At 34.8% G+C, this 24,252-nt stretch overlaps 1 protein-coding gene across 1 annotated transcript in view; it reads left to right on the forward strand.

The window, feature by feature from the left end:
- The window catches only part of LOC106557200 (histone deacetylase 9), a 294,128-nt gene that overhangs the window by 191,946 nt on the left and 77,930 nt on the right, over positions 1-24,252 (forward strand). The window contains exon 7 of the mRNA XM_014076373.2: positions 1,531-1,593. Coding sequence (XP_013931848.2) covers positions 1,531-1,593 — 63 coding nt within the window. The remainder of the gene's footprint in view (positions 1-1,530; positions 1,594-24,252) is intronic.

A 24,252-nucleotide genomic window follows, 5' to 3' on the forward strand; every position in this document is an offset into this window, starting at 1 on the left:
GCTATGGATAAATTATGATGAAGAGATTTATTCAATCTTTTTGGAGTCATACATACTATCTGACTCACCAGCAAACAATATAATTTTAAGACATTTATGGAAGTTGTTACCAAAATGGATATGGGTCATATAGTAAAACAATGATCCAGTAATCAAGTCTGCAGATTAATAAAGAAGAACAAATATTGCTGAATTGAGAGTTTCCAAGAACAAAGAGCCATAATTTCTACATAGCAATTTTCCAAAGCATCCATGCTTTGAAATAAGCATGAACCATTAATATCATTAGTTTATTCAAAATGTATAAAGCAGTGGGACCCTTAGGAAGCTCTGATGTCTGTCAATGCCCAAAATATGTGATAATAGCATTGCTCCAGCCAGCCAACTCTCTGCAATAAAGCAGGAGAAACAGCAAACAAAAATAGAACATTCAGGTTTGTTGTGTGACAGTGAAGCAAAAACCACAGCATGAGTAGAAGCTTCCACAGTGTTATTTCTGAACTTACACAGGTCTATTTCCCTTGTACTCATTGGCAATCCAGTTTACTATCCACCAAAGAGAGTCATTGGCTGAAATTAAAATACTGATCTCTCTCCATCACATGCATAAACAGATTTAAAAATGTAAACATACATGCAAATAGAGAGAGAACATAAAGAGGAGAGGGGGGAGGGGGAGAGAGAGAGAGAGAGATGCATGCAGGTTTGGCATTGGGACAAAGAATTGCTTCTGAGGGATTACATTGGAGACCTGCAGCTTTTTAAGACGGAGACCGGCCAGCTGGGTTTGCTGAAATATTTTTAAATGCATTCATGAAGGCTCCGATCATCAGGCCACGCTTGACCTATTTTTGGCTCAGACCAGCCATTGTTCTATTTCTGTTGCCTGAGGGCTCTGCTGTTGTTGATCTGTATGCAAATGAGCACTCACTAGCTCCAGCCAATTTTGCCAAGTAGAGGAAGAGAGGCAGGCAGAAAGGCAAAGACAGAACAGGAGGAGGAAGAGGAAGCATTGGACTCTAAGGATAATGACATGTGCCAGGGTTGAGAGTAATTGAAACTGAAATCCATAGGGAATACAATCCCTAGAAAATGTCTGCTAGTCTTTGAATTTCAGTGGCTTTGTTTCTCTCATTCGATTCCCAAGAATAAATTGAAAGAGAAATTTATCTTTCTTCCACCTGCTCTTTGAATGCAGAACACAACTAAGGTACATCATATATTTTATCTCATTTGATACATGCACACATATACATACATGCAAACACATACACACAGTGAATTGTATTAGAACTGGATTTCATTATAAATTAAACTGGATTGATAACTTAGAAATCTGTCTGTATGAAAGTAGTTCATAGTGTATATATTCATTTTGGCAATTTGTACTATGAATATTGTTTAAATCCCTCAGAAAGGTTTGTTTCCAACATCCCTGTACGATTGGTGATGAATCTTTCATGTAGCTGCACTGCAGACTGATTGGAATATGTTGCAGACAATTTATGAGAGTGAATTGTTTTTCCTCAGATGGAGTTTCAAGACGTGATCAGCTCTTGGCTCAGCAAAGAATGCACAGCATGATCAACTCAGGTAGGAAATGCAGAGTAATTTATCTATAAAATAAAGATATGAAATATTAATAACATTGCTGAGAGAGGGATTTGTCATCTCTTATGTTTAGTTTCTTATTAGTTCCATTATTTCCAACATTTTGTTCTAATATTTTGTAGATTGAATGTCATATCATTTTGGGAATTTCTGTTGTTGTTGGTTTGGGAAACCATTACAGGTTATAATAGTAAACCTACCTAGCAGCTTGTCTGCTTGAAATAAAGCCCTACAGGCTGAGCTACTCCAAACATACTTTACTATTCAAATCAATGAGTTCTTAAGGTAGCAGTTCTTAGCCACAAATTTAAATTTTTGTTTTCCTGAAGAGGATTATGTCCTTGTTGCAACTAGAAAATCTGTTAAAATATTGCTTAGGGTTGATTTTACCAATGAACAGCTATACCAACTCAGAAGGTGCAAGTTATTGATGTCCTGGATGCATGCTCCCACTGTAATATTGTTGCTGAAAAATTTGTATGGTTTCTGCTAATATATTTTTTTGTATTCTATAGTGATGTTTTTGAGTTCCTTGATTTGCACTACATTTGAGTTCATTTCTAGGACTTGAAACATACTTGGGAAAATTGAATGGGAAAATTAGTTGGCAATGAGTCACTGCAAGTGTTTTAAAACAGGTGTTTTAAAAATGCAGTTACCAAATGGCTAAAGCTCCCATCCCCCACCCCGCCTGGCTAACTTTTATGGCAGCTTCAAATTTATATTCTGCTTAGATGTTTTGTAAAAATCATCAAGGTGATGTGATCTTGGAGCAATTATTTTATGTGTTTGCCAGTCCTTTAAAAAACAATAAATGTTGTGGAGTTTGTAGGTATTTCCAAAATTGTAATGAGATTATTTTAATCCTAATTTCTCTAGTTTGTCATTTTAAATTCTCTCCACTTTCTTCATTTGAAATATTTGCTTATATCTTCAAGTCATTTATAAAGATTTTTGAGATTAAAAAAATTGATTGACAGTTTACCTACTGTGATATTTAGCTTTCCAGTACATCTATTGATCTTTACAGGATTTAAAATGTATGACATTTGGTATTCTGTTACTTTTGCTGGTTTATGTGGTAAAACATAGAGAATTATACCTTTATAGAAAAATTTAAATAGAACAATAAGAAACAAGGTTTCTTAGAAATTGTGAATGTGTTCTCCCTCCCTTTTAATTTTGTTTTTGAGAATGATTTAATTTTTACACATTCTTAAAAAAAGAGAAAATAATGCCAGTTGAATTTTTCTATTACTTTTTCCATACTAGAAAAAGTCATGTTTTCTACTTCTTACACTTTTTTTTGATGGCTTTTGATCTCTGGCTAAGTGAAAAGTATTTAAGTTAATCTGGTTCCACAATAATTATTTTGGGAAAGGAGAAAGGAATGAGTATAAAAAATAACATATTACTACCGAGATACATTAAATGTACATCTGAACTCTTCAAAAGTCTTGAAAGAATTGCAATTAGTAATTAACTCTTAAAATAATAATATATAAAAGTAAAGATTTCCCTATCCGATCACGTCCGAATCTAGGGTTTAGTGCTCATCTCTTTTTCTCAGCCAATAGAGCTAGCGTTATGTGAAGAAATTTTGTATGGTCATGTGGCTTTCTTTATTAAGCTATTTTGGACTTGTGGAGAATTTCATATTCTGTTTATCTACTATGTATAGTCATAGACTATAAGACTGAGCGTATTGAATTCAGCGGGTCAAATTTCTCATTAGAAGCACAGGCTTACACTATAGTTCCTGTACAGATGTAAGATTTTGGACAGGTGTGATTTTCTTAAACTCAAAAGATATGGCCAGCAGTGTCTGATGATATTCCATCTTAATGGTTAAAGTTACACCACCTTAATAATTAAAGTATCAACAGAAATAATCTATACAGGTATATCACTATTTAGATTCTTGATTATCCAGGTCACGGTTGTTCAAAAGGTCCTTTTAAAACAACTTAAATTTTGAACAAGCTTCTTGGATGAGGAGTGAAACATTTTCAAAGGAAAAAAAATCAAGAAACGCCAATTGCCTTTTTGAAAAAGCACTTTTGGGACATGTACAGCTATAAAACTTCAGACTACCATTTATATGTCTTAAGAGTCAACTCATTTTTTCTTTTCCAAAACATTAGTAGAGATTAGTAGAGATTATGAAATCTCTAATAGTCATTTGAATAAAAATGTTTTAAATGATTTATTAAATAGAAAAATGATGAAATGTTAGCTGATGAGTCACAGAAAGGAATTCAAGTAAAATAAAGTATCTATAGTAGAGATCCTGGAAAGGCAATAGTGTAGCAAAAGAGTAGTAGCATGAGATATTATTTGGAGCTTTTATTAAAAGCTCTTTCATTCCATTAAAATCTCTGATGTCAAGTTTATAGTAAATAATTTAATGGGTTTGTAATTAATTCAATATATAACTATTCAATCACAAGCATGATCATCAGCATGACTAACAGTATCTCCTATGGTGCCAGCCTGACTATATGGACAATTTATATGTAGTTGACTCTGTTTTGAATTATTTTAATTAATAATTACATACTTAACAACAGACATACTACCGCATTTCCCCCAAAATTTGACATGTCCTGAAACTAAGGCCATGCCACATTTTTCGAGTGGGCAAAAATATAGAGCCTCCCCTGAAAATAAGCCCCCTGGACAACCCCTGTTCCGGCCAGGTGAAGTGCCACTTACCAACCTAGTGGTATCCCGAAGGTGCCAAGCTGCAGGAACCAGGATGGGGGAAAAGGTGCTTTCATTGCTTGGCGCCTTCGGGATACTGCTAAGTTGGTGAGTGGCGCTGTGTCCAGCTAGAGAGAGGGGTTGCCGGGCGGCTGCTCTCTTGTGAGTGGGCTCCCAAAAAGCTGGGCACAGCCTCAGGGGTGAACAGCTGTGTTGCGCTGTCGCAGTAGCGCAACACAGTAGCCATGAAGCGACCATGCTCACGAGCAGCCACCCTGCAAACCCCCTTTCCATCTGGGCACAGCGCCATTCACTGATCTAGGGGTATTGCCAAGCCGAGTGAGTGCCTGTTTGCCGCTGCCCAGCTCCCGCAGCTCCCGCAGCTTGGCACCTTTGAAATGCCAGTGAATGGCACTCTGCACAGCTGGAGAGAAGGGTTGAGCGAGTGGCTGTTCCGCTCCCTGCTCATGTGCCTCCCAGACTCACAATGCCCTGGCCCAGCTCTCCCTACAAAGCCAGGGCATCACTGCTGCCACTGCTGCTGCTGCAGCCATCCCAACATGGCTTTTTTGGTGGCTTCCAAACCACGAAAGTAGGCTGCTGAATCTTCCAGCAGTGGCCGCTCTGGTTGTACGCTCTGCTGGCAGCTGGCCCACAACCATAGACTGTACGCCCAGAGTGGCCACTGCCAGAAGAAAATAAGGCCCTGTCTTATTTTTGGGGAAACACGGTATTTCGGCTATGCTATTAGACATGAGGTCATAATGATTGCTCATACAATTTTCTTAATCTTTAAAAATTAAATGTGAGATATGTTGTTAAATTTACTTTATATAGTTAAATTTTTCATTTATTGATCAAAACACATTTTATAAATTGAGAAACAAATATATTATAATAATAAATAATTAGTTACTTAGTTATTTACTGCAATGTTTTCAGAGTCTTACAGCATTCATTACATATTGTTTTTTTACACATATAACACAAATGAAAAGTTTTTCTCTTTAACTTTGGATCATACAGAACCCATGTTTTTCTTTTTTCAATTTTATCTAAATGTTTGTCTTGTGACATTTCCTCTACTTGCAGAATTTTTCAAATTGAAGCCTTCAGCTCTCTCGGTATTTTTTTATCCAGTCTTCTCATCATTTCATTTCTAACCAATGATTTTGCTAATTGTTTGACAAAGTTAAGCCTGGTTATCTTCTTACTGGTGTTACCATAATGTTACAATTGTAAAGGATGAAATAATTTATTAAACTAATATCCAATATTCTGAAAAATATTGCCATAGGCCATATTCTGGTATGCCTCCCACTAGAATATATGGCACACTTTTGGTCCAATGAATCAACACCTCCTTTTTTACTGTTCTAGTAAATAATAATTTCAGGTTTGTTGCTATCGGGTTTGATGTATTCATTTTGATTCATGAAGGATACTAAACATACTGTATGATTTTTCTTCAAAACATATGACAAGAAGGTTATTTATTTTGTAAATCCATACATGGAGGAGCCAACAGCTTTCCTTCAATGTGGAAGAAATGAAAGAGAAATTTCAGGTTTATTTTTCTCTGGAGTCCCTACATAAGTCAAATCTCTGTCTCTTAATTTGCGAACTATTTCAATTGAACTAAACCAATTATATATTTCTATTAGTACAAAATAGATGTTTGGCTAATCCCAATACAGATTAAGTTTGGAAAATTTATGGTCCTTCTCTGATAAAGATCGTCCATCTAAATTCTTGCCTAAATATAAATAACCATTAAAAAATAGCTATTGCAAGAAACTGTAAGGCATCAGAACTTTAGCTCATATTTATCAGGTTTTAGTGGAAGATACATTTTGAATTTGCATCTCCCACAAAATCCAATTAACATCTCATCAATGGTGGCTGACGTCCCAATCATATAAGCATCCTGGAATTTTTTTTTATAAATTGTGCAAAAATTTCTGCAATCGGGGCGGAGGGATCCTTTCGGTCATCTGGATTATCAAATTGAAGGCACCGAAGAAGAACAGCAAATCTGTTTCGATTCATTACACATCTAAAAATTCCTAGACCAGTTCCATCAGTAGAAAAAAAACCAATGTTTTCCTGGTTGGATCTAAAAATTGATGTATAGAGCAGTAAACCAAAAAAATATATTGATCTCTATCAAATTCATATCCAAGATATATATTTAACATCATAGAGAATAGCTGTTAACTGGTTAACTCTCCAGTTTAGTACTTTCACATATTTTGGGCCTACAATTCACAGAATGATATAATATAGCTTCCTGACCCATTTAAATTGTGAAGTGCTTTCCTGGACTTTGTATGTGCCAGTTGGATTCAGTTAGCCATTGATTCTTGCCATGCTGAACTTGGAAACCAGACCTGTGCAACGGAGATGCTTTCTGAGGATCTATTTGGTGGGTTTGAATAAGCACCTGTAGAACTCTTGGTGTATATACATTTGTGTGGGGGGGAAAGAGGCAGCACTCTAGCACATTAGTTGTGCCATTGCATTCTGGATAAATTATAGCTTCAAATATTATTCAAAAACAATCCCATGTAGAGTACACTGCAATAGTTTAAGTAATCAAGATATAAATGACTGTATGAGACAATTGACATACAAGAAGGAATTGTGCAAGACACTTGGACTCAAATGCTTCCTGGACAATAATTCTAGACTGTGTCTTACTCAACTCCAGTTAATCTGCACATCCAGATTCCAAGTCAGAGCATATTCACGTGACTTTATATGACAGTTGCCTTGCATAATCTTTTCAGTGGTTCTATAATTTTCTTCCAGCTCATCCCTGCCCAGGAGAAATAGGTCACCTAGATCAGCTAGATCACCTTTACCTGGCTATCTGTAGACGTGATAAGAATAGAAAAATAATTATAAGTTGCTACTCTAATTACCACAATGTAATTCTTAATATAGACCTTTAACTATGCTCAGTTGTATTTGCTGTTTGTTTTCCTCCAATGATTCTCTAGATGCTGCTTTTATCACTTTGTCTCCAAAAAAATCAAGGAGCTTTCTGAAAATGTAAACAAAGAATCCATATAGGCACGATGTAATCCAAGATTAAGTCCCCTTATTTGAAGTGCCAACTAAGGCCTCAGTTGAATCATGCATCAGAACATCAGGAACAATACCAAATGGTTCAGGAAGACAAACCTTGCAGCATTTGGAAAACACAGTACAGTATATCCCCAGTCTGCTTCTTCATAACTCCTTCATAACAGTCATAACTTCTTTAGCACCATTAACCTGAGTGCTTTCATTCTACAGTGTACTAGCGGTTAGCATCCCTGGATTACTATTACCGCCATCTCTCAGATTGAAATTGAGAAACCATTCCAATTAGTCATAGTGACAATTCTGTCAATAATTCAGTACTGCCAAATCATCAGCCAAGTGGTGGTACCTTAAACTAGTGCTTCACATCTGCTGATCTGCCACTTATCTCCATCAACTCATCCCACAATCCAAAAGGCCAAATCATCCAGCTGTCAGGCCTGCAGTCATATTCCTTTTAGGATCTTTGGCATGCCACATTCTCTATTATTTTTCTATGCTCTTTCATTAGTGGGGAATAGGGAGGGGGAATAGTAAGGAGCAGAATGTGTTGTCATAATAAAACATTTATTTCCAGAAGCCCAAGGTCATCTTTTGTCTCCACAACTCTGCACCTGACCAGAACTAGATGGGTGGAAATGCCAGCATGGCAGAGGAACATTGGACCATGAGATGGACTTGGGTGTGGGGGCAAGGGTTTGAAATTTCAACTGGGTGGAAACCCAGGAAGCTTTCAGATTCGGGTTTTCACAGTTTGTACCAACATATCTGTTAGGAATATAATATATAAAGGCACTGGCAAGCTGCTAAGAGGATATTAAGATATCTTAAGCAAATGACGCATTATGCATTGTATTTAGAACCTAAAGATGATCTGAGCTTGACTGCATATGCTGATGCAAGTTTTGCTACAGATGTGTCTACACGGAAATCAATATCAGAGTTTGTTGTATTCCTGGGAAAAGCACTAATTGGATGGCGGTCTATTAGACAAAAACATTTAAGTCTATTGACTATGGAGGCTGAGTTCCCATGTTTGTCATTATTATGTACAGATTTAGTGTGTTATAAACAACTCTTGCTGGATATGGGAATTAACATACGAGAGCCTATTGTCGTTAATGAGGACAATCAAGCAGCAATTCAGATGGCATCCAATCTTGCTGTAAAAACTAGGTCAAAAGACACTGATATAAGATATCTGAATGTACGGCAAAGTATGAATAGTAAATTAGTTTCACTGGAGTATTGTATGTCTGAAGACAACTTCGCAGATCATTTTACTAAGGCCCAAGGCATAAACGTTGTTGCGAGGAATACAGATTAAGATTGTAAAATTTATATATTGTCCTACCCAAAGGGGAGAATGTTAGGAATATAATTCTAACAGTTGGGTTGGCAATATATAAATCATGTAACAATTCTATACCTGTTTCTTTAAATTGTATTGTAAAATGTGACTGGTTGCTGTTTTTCCTCAATCGGCCATAAGAGGAAGCCAGGATGATTGTTAACTCTCTGTTTGTTAGATGCTGGCTAATCTGATCTGAGTGCCGTGAGCTATTGTAAGTTTTGCAACTGCTAGCAAACTTCGATTACTGAACTGATTATATGATACTGGACTATGTTATTTGGATTATCCCTTAACTGAAAGACATTGATGACTGACTGTCTTATCTGTGTATGACTTGGACTGTTTGATGGACTGTGATACCTCTATTTCCACAAAAGTAAAAGCCTTTTAAACTGCAGTGTCTCTGAATGCTGGTTTATGTGTTCCCCAATACAACTTTCACAACACTTCGCTGAACGCTCTCCCAATGGGGAGCTTACTTAATAATGTCTCTCTTATTAAATTGGAACTTTGATGAAAGCTATGCCTTGAACTCTGATTTAATTCTGGATGATATTTGGAACGCTGAAACCAGCTTGATTACCTTGCCATTTCAGAAACTCCATACCACACAAACACATACCAGCACTGACTTCTGCTGCACTGAACTACTGTTTCAAAGTGGGTCTTTGGACCCTCTTTGGACCCCTACACAGATTTTAGATCTTGCAAGGATCAATATCAACATCAGTGAACAAAGAACTATGCCACAGAATCTGATTTCAGGGTCATTATAGAAATATTTTTTTAAATGCTTCTTAATCTTATTTTGCTTGTCTCTTCCCATGCAAACTTCACACATTACAAATACAAATACAAGAGTAGGAAGGGACCTTGGAGGTCTTCTAGTCCAACCCCTTGCCTAGTCAGGAAACCCTATACCGTTTCAGACAAATGGCTATCCAACATCTTCTTAAAGACTTCCAGTGTTGGGGCATTCACAATTTCTGGAGGCAAGCTGTTCCACTGATTAATTGTTCTAACTCAGGAAATTTCTCCTCATTTCTAAGTTGCTTCTCTCCTTGATTAGTTTCCACCCATTGCTACTTGTTCTACCCTCAGGTGCCCTGGAGAATAGTTTGACTCCCTCTTCTTTGTGCAATGCCTGAGATATTGGAACACTGTTATCATGTCTTCCCTAGTTCTTCTTTTCATTAAACTAGACATACCCAGTTCTTGCAACCATTCTTCATATGTTTTAGTCTCCAATCCCCTAATCATCTTTGTTGCTCTTCTCTGCACTCTTTCTAGAGTCTCTACATCTTTTCTACATTGTGGTGACAAAAACTGAATGCAGTATTCCAAGTGTGGCCTCACAAGGCATTTATAAAGTGGCATTAACACTTCACATGATCTTGATTCTGTCCCTCTGTTTATGTAGCCTAGAACTGTGTTGGGTTTTTTGACAGCTGCATTCCTTTCAAATCTATTTGTTGTTCTATCTCAGACTTTCTCTCTCTTCTCGGTTGGTCTTTAGGTCCTGATGAAGGTATCTTTTATTTATACAACCACTCTTTTTAGTAGTTTGCAATAGAGAATTCAGAGTGTAAAATATAGCAACATTAGATGGCTTGGGTGTTCACCATTAGACCTAGCCACTTCAAAATATTTGTCAATTTATGTTTTCTTCCACATTTTATGCTAACTTATGTCTAAATGTATTCTTTTTAGCAGATTACCTGCTGAGAATATTTATTTTGAAATTCATTGGCAGAAGATGCACACTGTTAAAAATTGCAAGCATCAAATTCTGATTTAAAATATTGTAGGTAACAGTGGCAGCTCTAGTTTCAACACTTATTATCATGGTACCAAAACCAGGGAGTGGGGAAAACAATTAAAAAAACAACATACAGGTTAATTGAACTCAAAATTTCTTTCAATTGTTAAGTACGTTTTGCTACATTTTATCACCTTTCTTGCCACAGTTGTTAAATGAATCCATGTAGTTGTTAAGTTAAGTTAGTAACATGGTTGTTAAGTGTATCTGGTTTCTCCACTGACTTTTCTTATCAGAAAGTCATAAAAGGTGATCATATGACTTCAGGACACTGTAACCATCATAAATACATGCTGGTTGCCAAGTGTCCAAATTTTAATCACATGACTATGGGGATGCTGCATGGTCATAAGTATGAAAGATCATAAGTGACTTTTTTCAGAAGTTTAATAACTGAGCAATCACTAAACAAATAGTTTTAAATCAAAGACTACCTGTATGATTAAAGTCATATGATTTGTATTTTCAAATCAGTCTGAATTGGATATAATGAATTTAAATATTCTATTATAAATTTAAATATATTATTCCTATATTGGAGAATATGTTTTATAGAATAAATTTTAAAAGGATTCTGAGTTATCAAGGGTACCTGTGATAAATATTGGGAAAACTGTAATCGTACAGTTTTGTTATGTATGTAGGTATAAAATTTACATGTTTTTCTGCTTTTGCCAATTATCATTAGGTAGTCCTTATTTAACAATTGATTTGTTTAGCCATTAAATAACTTTGCGAATAGTCCTCACATTTACAACTTTCACAAGCAAAGGAAAGCTAAAGTGAGATTGTAAGTATAGTCACACTTTCACTTACCAAACATTTTACTTAATGATTGAGTTGCAAGTCCCAATTGTTGTCACTAAACAAGGACTACCTGTGTTGCATGTTTATATAAAGCAGTTGTACAGAGATATTATGTAAGGAAGACAGAATTCATTGAATGTTATACAAGGCAATTTTAAGGGAGACCAAAGGATTCAAGGATTATCAATTAAGTGAGATACAAAAAAGCAATACTGAAAGAAAATGACTTAGAAGTACAAAAATAAATAAATAAATGGAACAACTAGATTTGTGCTAGAAAAATATAAGCTCATGCTTTAAAACTACATTGCATGGGACCAGGTTATTTGAAGGATTGTCCTTTCTTGGTTACATCTACTCATCGCACCAGAGCAGGGAATGTTAGGGGTCCTCCATCTTTAAGGAGGTGCATCTAATGGGATCAAGAAGGAGGGCTTTCTACATAGTGGCCACTTCCTTATAAAACATTATTCTTGTGGGAATAAGATTAGACTCTCACAAAGCCCTGAAGACCTGGTTTTGCCAAAGCATCTGGGAAACCCAGAGTGTGATGGAGCCCATTAAGTGGCTTATTTGATGGGTTGGTTGTTGTTGCTGGTGTGTGTGTGTGTGTGTGTGTGTGTGTGTGTGTGTGTGTGTGTTATTATTTTACTTATTTCATATTAGGTTTTATCTTTGTTAATGCTTGGAGTCACTAAGGGTGGGTTGGGTGGCCTTATAAATTTTCTTCAATAAGTAAAAAAGTTTTTCACATACATTTTATCCAGAGTTTATTTATCCACTAAATAGATAGCATCCTTCAGTCCAATCCAACACTGAACTAGAAATTCAGGGGAAAGTGCCTGATAATAACATATATGAAATGAGGTTTTATAAATTAATTTCTCTCTGTGGACTTCCTCCAAACATAATAAAACAACTTTTCAATGTGGATATCACTTTTCCAAAAAGTAGCCAGTGAAACAGAATAGGACTGAAGAATCGTTGGCTCTTCAGATTATTATTTTTTAAACAAAGCAAAATAATACTAAAAATTTACCATGTGATGATATTAAATATTAAAAATAAATTATTAAATATTACATAAATGATACCCATTAGTCCAGTAGATTAACTTTAAAAACGTTTAACTTTCCAGTATATTTAGCTACACTCAATCCATTCATTTGGGCTCCAAAGCCCTCCAATTTAATATGGAAATCACTTAAAGCTGTTTACATTTCTAGAAATACATTTCCTGACTCTATATACACTTAATAGTACTGTGACTTTTATAACAAAAGGGTGATATTTTGACCCATATCTGTATATAAATGCAGTGTTGAGTATCTGCCTTTTTTATGTCATGCAACTAGAGATACGACTTTGTACTAGTCACCAATAAAAGTCCATTTTCCTATAATCAGTATTTTCTTACCCCGTTTCCCTGAAAATAAGACCTCCCCCGATAATAAGCCCAATCAAACTTTTGAGCGCATGCGCTAAAATAAGTCCTTCCCTGAAAATAAGCCCTCCCCAAAAATATTGCAACACAGGAGCAGCCATAAGATGACCACACTCACCACCTCCTGCACCTCAAAAATAATAAGATCTCCCCGAAAATAAGGCCAAGTGCTTCTTTTTTGGGGGGGGGGGTGGTCAAAAGAAAATAAGACCTGTCTCAGTTTTTGGGGAAACACAGTAGTTAGTTAGTTATATCTATTTGTAAAATTTATTGGATACACACCTTAGCACAGGGTAACTGGATGGTTTACAGTCTTAAATTATATACTTGCATCATTTTAATAAATTAAAGATATGAAGTAGCATCAAAATAATTATACTTTAATTCTTTTCCTACTGTAAACCACATGAAGTATTGAATAGCAATAATTAAAATATATTGCTTGAAAATATGTAAATTGTGGTTAACATTTTACTTATTCACCTCAAAACTGGTAAACAGTTTTCTAGAGATACATGGAAAGAGAATATGGTCATTTTTTCCTGCTGCACCGCATTTATGGATATTAATATTGGATATCAATCAATATATATTATAGTAAATTGCAATTATACTTTATATACAATGTATTAGATATAAATTGTAATTTATATACAATGTATTAGATAATGGCTAATTTATACCTAATTAAAGGTTAGTGGGAGAAGGGATCTATCAGATTTGTGGATTTAGCTAATTTTTGATGTATGTATAAAATATTTAAAAAGAAATATTGTTTGAGTTTATGGTAAGAAGCTATTATTATTATCTGGGTTCATTTTGAGATAAAATGTTTTGATAGCAACTTGCAGACTATGTTTTTACACAATTCTCCTCACCTTAACTAATATTATGTTTTAGAGTTTTGCTTATTACCTTTATGGACTCATCAGTTCTTCCAAGTAACCACATCTTCATTTTAGACATCATATAATGACTTAAGTATATAGACAAATAAATTCACTTTCCAAGACTAGAATATAGTCATCCTGATAGTCACTATTAAATTGAAAAGTATAAGTATAGAAGTGGAATATAAAATATACAAATAATACAAAAATATTTACTAATACCGGTAATTAACAGTCAAGATTCAGTAGGGAATTGCTGTTTGTTAGTTGCAGAAGGGAAAGTATATTATCCTCCCCTCACAAATACCCCCGCCCACAAATACTTTATATTTTCTTTTAAAATTAACAACAACCCTATACTTATAGGTATCTTAATTTACAAAAGTGGTTCTTGTTACTAAAAAGAAATATTTTAACTGAATTAATCATTTTTTGCTTGCGATAAATGATATTTCTTACCAAACCAAAAATTTACAACAAATCACCCCACTTTGTTTTTTCACCTGTAAAATATGTCTAATTTTATGAAATAGTGGATAATGTTCTCTTTCTGAGGAATAATTTGTATTTAATATTGGATTCAATAAATATTAATATTTAATCTGGTAAATCTATTGAATGACTAACATGCAGCAAAAATTATTATATGAAAAATATCCTACCATTGTATGTGATGATAGAGATATAAATGTACATACTTTTTAAAGAAATATAAAGTGTATTATCTGCATACAGGTTATATCAATATGGATTTTACTCAGTGATACTCAATGATACTCAATGATATGTTCACTAATTTGCCATTTGACTATGAATAACTGGGAATTTAATAAAATTAAGTGAATGAATTGAGTAAAGAGTGATGTTCCATTTTTTTCTGGATTTGATAAAGAACAAGAACTATTTCCTCTACACAATCAGCATGAAATTTAGGAAGTTTTATTAACAGATAAATATAATTGTCATGTTGATTAGTAACTATCACTTAATTATTTAGATGACTTGAAACTATTTCATAGTTTTGCTATATTGATTTTTTTTCATTATTTCACTTTATTCCATTTTTCTAGAAGAAAAGTTTAGATGGATTAATAATATAAATTGTTCTGTTAGATACTAATCTAAAGCATCATTTTCTGTGGAACAGGCTGACTCCCCTTGGTCAGTTATTCTTAGTGTAGTTTATTTTTATCTTATGGTGTTACAGGTCTAAGATTAGTCAGTTAGGCGTTATCATACCATCTGAGTTACCTCCTAATATAACTCTACACCGGAATGATTATTTATAGACTGAGCATTCTGTCATTTTTGAGTTATTTCTGGTAGTTTAAATAAAGAAGAATAAGTCAAGAAAAACCACAGATTCCTTCCTGCTGCCAAAACAACATGATAACTGCTGGTAGACAGAGAATGATACTGTTTTAACCATGTGTTAGTTGCAAATATGACAGCTCTTTATCTTCACTTTCTATTAAAAAGTATTAACTGTTAGTATAATTCCCTCTCTAATGGGCAGAGAGAAGAAGATCAAAATGAATCAAACTATTAGACCATATATTGGATAATGATAACAACCTGATTAATCCAAGGAATTCTTTGATAATTTCCTATCATTTCGTTTCCTTTGTGTAACTCTGGTATTCTTGTTGCTAGTTTTTATTGGGTTTATAATGTAAGCCACCTTGAACCTTCCCAATTTGCAGATATATACTGTGACTAATATATTCTAGAAAGCTTTATTATTAAAGTGTTCGATGATGCCATCCAACATAAGCATGTCAATTGCTTCAGCATCAGCCTAGCTAATGGAAACTCACTACACAGGTTTGTAAAATTATTATTTGAGAAAAAGACATCCTGAATTCATTTTGACTGAATATTTTAGGCAGTTGAAACACTTTTATTTTCTCTGTTACATAAACAATTTCTTCAACTTTAGCCTTTCCTATTATGATTCCAATGTGACACCCAGATTATCCCCTTTTATATGCATTTCATTGCATTCATTGGTCCACGTTGCCTAAGCAGTACTCTTTAGTTTATGACATTATTTAACAACTGAAGTTATGACAACTCAAAAATAATATTTTATCATCATAAAGCACTTCCAGTCATAGTAAAATATTGATACAGCTGCAATTACATTATTGTAATCTGGGTGCTTAGTAACCTATTCATACTTGTGACTGGTTGCCAAACACCCTGCAGTTGTGATTGCCATTTGCAGTCTTCTCTGCCAGCTTCCCCATAAAAGCAGTGGGGAAGCTGGCAGGAAAGACTACAAGCTAGTGCCACCTGCTGAAGAATTTCCCCTCCTCTCCATACATGGTATTGATGGGGACAGAAATCCTTTTTCAGGCTGCAAAAAGAAAGCTTGGATCTCTAAGATCCCCATTTGTTTCTGCAGCCCAGCACACAAATTCTTTCTACACAAAATTCTTTATTCCTTTATTCCTTTGGGACTATAACGTAATTTCTGTGAAACTATATTGTACAGGAAATACACTTTTTAGGGCTTTGATTGGAGTAAAGTGATCTTCAAAAAAATATTGAGCAGGTTGTAAATAGTAATTCTGACCAAAAAATTAGTATCAACAAGTTGTGTGTATTTAAGGTAATTTTAGCTCTTCCTTCTTTATTACTGTCTGTACTATATCTTTGGAATAAATATGGGGTTACATCTGCCTTGGGGTAAACTTTATTTAGCACTCTTCATCCTAATTTAAAGCCAGGACAAATATATACCTTTATGTTTCTGTGCTTACAAATAATCACTTCTTCCAAGAAACAGCCATTTCCCCTATAGAACAAATACTACCCAGCACCATCATATCAAAATTTGCACATAATTCCCTTCCTTTGTAAGCATTGTACCAAGATTTCTATTTATTTAGTAGTATTTTTAATGCCTTTATTTCATTTTTTGTCAAACATGTCTACGTTTCAAAATATGGTAACTGTTGCAGTAATATCTCTACATATCTTTAGACAAGCATATGGATTTGAAACTATTAGATGTTAATTAATAATTCATTATATAGCATAGTTATATAACTTCTGAAACATTATTTGAATTATTTTGTAATTTCAAGTTATGTATTTCTGCATGAATGAAGCATCTTGATTGATATAGTTTACAATAAATGTAAAATTTTAATTGTGTGTATAAAATATATGGTAGGTATTCATTAAAAAGGAAAAGGAAATAAAATATTTATTTATTTGTTTTTATTTATTGTTTATTTATTTGTTTATTTATCTATAATCCTGTATTTATTACTTATATAAATAATTCATGGTAGCAAATAAAAATACTCCTTTGCCTCCTATTTTAACCATAAGAACAATTATGTGAGGTAGTATAGACTAAAAGAGAGTATTTGGCCTAAAAATACCCAACTGGATTTCATACCTAAGGTGGAACTAGAATTCACAATCTTTTGGTTTCTAGTCTGGTTGCTTAGCCACTGAAGTACAGATCTTTAAAAATCTAAAAATAGACAATAGCCCATACTTATTGATACATACATATTTATATTAGTAATATAGGAAAATATTGGACATTCAGTTATATAGAAGACAATATCCCTGTGAAGGAGAAAACTATTCATCAGCTATCACCATGTTTTTCATATCTTTCTTCATGACCTAATGTCTGGGTTTTTTCCCTTCACCGAACCATTAGGAACAACTATTCTGTGAACAGGAAAGGAATAAGAAGACTCATTACCATTATTATAGCTCTAAATGATCTTACATGAGGTCCTTCAAAAGTTTTGTCACATGAATAGAACAAGTCAAAACAATAATAATAATCCATCTTACTTGGAGCTCTCTATATTATCAGATGTTACCGTAACAGCTCTTAGGGCCTTGGTTAGGACTTGAATTGTTAAGTTTTTACCAATCCAAGACTGTGAATTGAATTGAAGATTAAATGTTAAATCATCACCATCATCCAAAGAAAAATAGTGAAAACTGAAGGAATCAAGCTGCCCCATGAAAATAACATTAAGAGTCTGGATGGAGATATTTACCAGAAATACCAGGTATCCTTCAAGCTGACAACATCAAGCACACTGAAGTCAAGAAAAAGATTGGAGTGAAAAAGATCTTAAAATCAAAACTCAATGGAGGAAATACCATCAAGGCAATCAACACCTGGGCAATTCCAGTCATTAGATACAAAGCAGGAATAGTGGACTGGATTCAAGCAGACCTAAAAACAATGGAAAGGAAAACCAGAAAAATAATAACAATGAATCATGCCCTTCATCTTCACAGCGACATTGACAGGCAAATAGGTAGGCCTGGAATGTTGCAAGTATATCAGATGGTTGAAGATGAAAAAATGTCTTTGGAAGAATATATGTAAGACAATGAAGAAAATGCACTGAAGTCAGTATTATTAAATACGAGGCGTGAGGTAAAAACAAGTATGCCAGGAAGCCTTACTGACTATCAGAGAGACCAAACTGGCCTACAAGAAAGACCAAATGAAGAACAAAATGGATGCATAGGAAGAAAAAGCATTACATGGCCAGGACACTAAAACAATATACAAGGGAAAGCAGATAATACAAGACCTGGCAAAGTCTAAGAGCAAGAAAGTTAAAGAAAGACACTATGGGACTAATTCTGGCTGGCATCGGCAGAAGCAGCCATGTGGGGGAAGAGGAGGCTGTGGGGGCTGGGTTTTTAAAGTCATCAAGTTTTTGTTCTTCTTTTTCCTTGATTTGCAGTATGGCTCTTTGGTTCTGGGAGCATTGTTCCTGGATTGAGGGCTATTTCCTTTGGAAGAAAAGGCAGTGGGAGCAGAGGAGGCAGGACTCAGCTCATAAGGGTCCCTTCTCTGACTTGAATTCAGTGTTTGTTTTTGTGTGTGCATGCGTGCATGTGCTTGTGGGGAGGCTTTCGTCCCCCACTACTTCTCTCTTCCTCTGATTTCTTTTTTTCTTGGAAATAAAGGAGGTGCGGGGAGAAGGGAGGAAGTTGTCTCAAAAACCGAGACCCCAACATTAAAAGAATGGCTTTTCAAATCCTTAAAAAGTTATGATGCCGATCCTGGGCCAGCGATTTCTCGTTTTCTTTTGGAAAAAAAGATGCAGCAGGTATCTGAGTGTGCATCCCTGGCTCTTAATAAGGGCCACATTTAAAAATGGGGGAGTCTCCTTCTCCCCCAGGAAAGGGAAGAGAGGAAGAAAGAAGATAGAAATGAGGGAAGAAGGCGGGGCTTAGCAGTGAGAAGACGGAGTTTCAGGCTATTCCTGAAATTCCCCTATTCCGAAGGAATTTTTGGACGGGTTGAAGACCCTAGCTGTCCCGGAGAAGACAGTGAAAGGTGAGGGGAGATCCAGTGATCTCAGAGATGATCGCAAAGTCTCTGGGGGGCGTGGAATTAACCCCTCCTGCCAACTCCTTTCTGGATTAGCTGTATGCTAACCGAAACTGCAGGTTGCCCCTAAAAATGGTATGAGTGGATTCAACTGGTAAGCTGATTTTATTACTCAAAGAGAGACAGTCCGCACTAAAATTTAAGATAATTGGAACCAAAGAACAGAAGAATCTAGCGGCGAATTGGTTTTTTTTTTTAATAGATTTATGGCTGGTGGTTACCCTATTTCTTAAACGCTTTAAGGAATTCTTCAACATTCCCCCTGACTCTTTCTAAGTGGGTTGTAAAACTAACGATCTGACACTTTTATTGCTTGGCTGTGTTGGTCTAAGATCAGATAAGATCGCACAGCTCCCAGCATGTTTTTACTTGCAAATATCTTAGAGTCTCTAACTGTGACACAACATGGCGTCGAATTATATTCCCAAGGGCTCGCTTCATACACTTTTTTCTGCATTTCGAAAACTGTTCGATTCTTATCAAAGATTTGAAAAAAAATTGGATTATTTGACATTAAAACTTGAAGGAAAAGGTGAGAACGCTGAATGTTTGAATGTTCCTGAAATACAAATGAAAAATGTGAGAAATGACGTCTGGTCTATCTCGGAGGAAGGAAGAAATGCTATGCTGGAAAGTGGGGGAGCTAAAGAAACTACACTTTATGAAACATCATTGGCAGATTCCATAATTCCACCTTCGAGAATTAAAGTCAATTTGAAAAGTTTAACAAGCCTGGGACAACATTATTATCTCATCAGAGACATTCTGAGCAAAAAGGTGTGAAGATATCCCTGTTTGGACTTGCTTATAAAAACATTTGGTAAATCTATTCAACGAATGGCAATAGGACTGAGAAGGTTTTGTTATTGGAGAGACATAGGCTGACAGATGGAAGAATACAACTTAAAATTAGCTAAATCTAATTACTCTTATTTGTAATAGATATAGCTAAATAATAACTGATATTGATAGTAATGTATATAATGTGGAGTTGTTATGATAAATAATAATTGGATATGAGAAAGGAAGGTTGGAAATACTTTTGGACTATATATAAAGGTTATTAATTACAATAATTACCACTATTAAAAATAAAATAAAATATATACAGTTAAATATTAATTAATATGGGGAAAATGTTATGATATATGATATAACTACATAAAGAAGGGAGAATGATAATAAACTATACTGCATGGAAGATGGACTTTTTGGTATTAAATATTATGGATGCTCAGCTAAAATAGGATATGAGGATTTGATGTTAATAGAGGATTTTACAAATAAGTAAATGAAATTTCAGCATGTGGTTATGAACTAAATCTTTGGCATAGTTAAGGTTGAAGGATGTTTAAATAACTGTAGTTAACTAAAAGTGGAGGTATAATGATGTCAATATGATAAACATTTGAGTTAAGATATTTGAATTAATATGAATTAATGGAAGAGATGCACCAAAACATGTTGTAACCAGCTGATATACTTTTTTTAATATAATATATACCTGTGTTGTTGTTTTTTTTGTTTTTTGTTTTTTGTTTTTTCTTCCCTGCCTTGTCCTTTGTTCTTTTTGTCTTTTTTGTTTTTGTTTTGTTGGTTTTATTTTATTTTATTTTTTCTTTTCCCACTGGTGTGGGCATGTATTGTTTAAGAGTATTATTATTATTAATATTTTAAAATAATAATTACAGTCAAATGAAAATGGATATATGCCGATGGTGATATGTATGAATATCTGAGTTAAAACACTTGAGTTAACATGAGTTATGTTTGTTGACTGTGGAGGAGATGTACGAAAGTTTATTTGTGGCCGACTGATACACTTTCTATAGCATGTAAAGAAGGATGTTGTACTTGTTTTAAATTAAAAATTAAAAAAAAATTAATAAAAAAAAGATAGAAATGAGAAGTAGGGTGGGAGAAAGGAAGGGAGGAAGGAAGATGGGAATGAGAAGGAGGGATGCAGGGAAGGAAGGAAGAAAGCAGATGGGAATGAGGAGGGAGGCAGGGAAGCTGGCCACAGCCACTCCAGTCACATTCACCCCAGCCATACCCACCTAGCCGGCTGGGGTCAATCACAACCTTGATGTGGCCCTCTGTGAAATTGAGTTTGACATCTCTGGGTTAGTGGATCAAGAAAAAGAAAAGAACTTTGCTAGCTTGATACCATCAGAGCTGATACAAAGATGAACATTCAACAATTGGCAGATGTGCTTGACAGAGTAGCATGGATAACACCTGCCTATAAAGTTGCCAAGAGTTGGACACCACTGAATGGTTGAAACTACTACTACCATTTTTAGAATCCAGCTCCTCAGTTGCAAAATATTAGAACTATTTTCATAATTCACATTTTTAGTGCTAAACAGCAAATTTAATTCTGTAACTGGATTTACAATGTTGGAATCAAAATATCATCTAGGATAGAACCATAATTTTGTTTCAATAGCCAAGACTGCCCCTATGTTTTATTACCAGAAACTAACAAAACTATTTATTAATTTAAATAGCATAGTTTATGTTTTATATCATGCAAAACACATATAAAACATTTTACAAAATATGAAATTTGATAATATGAAAAATACATTAAAGCAATAGAGAACGTATATTCATTAAAAAGTTTGGAGAGAGAGAAGAAAGCAAAATCACATAAGACCCATTTTCCCCAATATGCACATTCTTTATTGATTGCAATTCCAAATACTTTTCCTAGGAGTTAGAAGGATAGTATCAGATGCCGACTTCAACCTCCTAATTGTATGGGAGTACTACCTAATAGTGTGAGTAAAGAATCTAGTTACAGTAGTTTAACTGCCAACAGAAGTAAAAATGATTTACAAATAGCTTTTGTAACAGAATTTGCTAATGCATGTCTTCATTTCTTCTTGATGCCTCTCTAGTTCTATGTTAAAATTAGGAAGTTTTCAGAATAACAAGTTGGCAGTCTATATCCTAATTTGTGTTGGTAGAATTGATTCTCTTTAGTAAATTTGTCAGGAAATATACTGAAATAAAATTTTCCATGCAGTTATATTACCTTCATTTCTTATTAGCACAGATAACAAAGAGACTAATATGTAATCTAGTCATGTACACAAACATAAACATTGCTATTTTGATAATATAAATCATTTACTTTGAAATTAAATTAAATGCATAAAGTTAAATTATAAGAGAAGTGGGAAAAATTATTTTTCTATTTCTCTAAAAAATTGATGTAGTCTGGTAATATATTTTGCTGACTGACAATTTTATTAAAAGTCATAGGCTTTACTATAATGAACTGCAGCTCACTTCATCATATGCATTAATTTATACTTACACATATGATACATTAGTTATGCATTGCAAATATCACTTGCAGTTTGAGATACTTATAATGTAATCTACTGGATCCTCACCAAATTGCAAGAACACAAGTGAATAATCAGACGTGGAAACCCAATCTCATTGGTAGCCTTACATTGCAATGAACTAGGGCATACGTTCAATTTCATAGCTACGAAGTGTCAGCATTCAGAGTAATGCGCCCATTAAAACTATAACTCTGAGGCAGATAGATTCCTCAAAGAATATGTTTATTAGATACATCATATCAGCACAGCTGATGAAAACCAGTGGGTCGGTAAGGAGGCAGTATGTAGCATTCTGCCTCTGAAAGCTTCTGCGAGGTCTTGGTATTCAGGAGGATTCCTAGGGGCTGTTTGAACATGATTTTCATTTTATTGTTTTGATTCATGCCCTCTGGCTGTTGTACAGTTCCCTTCTCAAGGCTGATGGGAGGAGTGAGAGGGCCTATTCCTAGCCTCAGCTTTCTTTTCCCACCTTCCCACCAGATAATAGGGCCTATTTGTCCAGCGAGGACAGTCCCAGGATCATCACTTTGGTCATTTTTGGTGCCACTATGAAGCGGATGTTTTCTCTGTGCCTGCCCATCTCTAGCCTGAGTGGTTCGCCGAGGAGCATAGTGGGGGCTCATCCTATCAATGATCTATCGGCTTCTTTGAATTTTGATTCCAAACTTCAGGACATTTTGTAAACTGATTAGGCAGCAGGTGCATCCCAAATCTGGCACATAAAGAACTCTGAGAGTCAGACTATAAGTTTTAGTCCCACCTTTATCACAAAGTCAGCTGGATGACCTTTAACTATTCATTTTGTTTCAGTTCCTAGGAAGGAGACAATGGCAAGCCGCTTCTGAAAAAACCTTTTAAAGATCATTGCAGGAAAAAAAATAGCTCTAGTAGTGAATCTAACCAAAACCCATACTAGTCCAGTATTTTTCACAATCAGGTGCTATGTTTAAAATTATTGCTTTGCAACTATTATTTAATGTCATGCCTTTTTAAAATTAGAGGTAAGAGCTAAGTTAAATGGAGGGGTGCTTGGTGATCTCTGAGCTTAATTGTTTTCTTGCAGACATTTTATTACTCAAACTAGGTAACATTATCAGTGCAGTTACCTAGTTTGGGTAATGAGATGTCTTCAAGAGAACAACCAAGCTCAAAGAACATTAAAGACCCCACATTTTGACCTTGAGCTACAAATATTCTCCTCTATCAGTAACTCATATGAAAGTATTATTTTCTGGTCATTATATTTTTAAATAACTACAATAATAATTTGGATACTTTATATGAATGGGCTTCAGTTTAAATGTCTGATAGTTTGTTGGTTATCTACAATTATTTACAAATCCAATATTTAAGGACAGTCCTATTTCATCATATACAGTATTTAGCATAGTAGATGCTTCAATTTACAATTATAATAAGTTTTATTTCCAAACCATATAAATATAACAGAAAAGCAGAGTTATAGAAGGTACCTTGGAAGTCTTCTAGTCCAATCTCCTGCTTAAGCAGGAGACCCTATACTATTTCAGACAAGTGACTGTCAAGTTTCTTCTTAAAAACCTTCAGGGATGAAGAAGCCACAACTTTTAAGGCAAGCCATTCCTCTGGTTAATTGTTCTCACTGTTAGGATGTTTCTCCTTAGTTCTAGGTTGCTTCTCTCCTTATTAGTTTTCATCAGTTTTTGCTTTGCCTTTTGGTGCTTTGGAAAATAAGCTGCCACTCTCTTCTTTGTAGCAGCCCTCAAATATTGGAACACTGCTATCATGTCATCCCTAGTCCTTT

Source organism: Thamnophis sirtalis, unplaced genomic scaffold (assembly GCF_051295495.1).
Source record: "Thamnophis sirtalis isolate CommonGarterSnake01/CBP01778 unplaced genomic scaffold, rThaSir2_p1.2 scaffold_4, whole genome shotgun sequence".
NCBI lineage: Eukaryota > Metazoa > Chordata > Lepidosauria > Squamata > Natricidae > Thamnophis > Thamnophis sirtalis.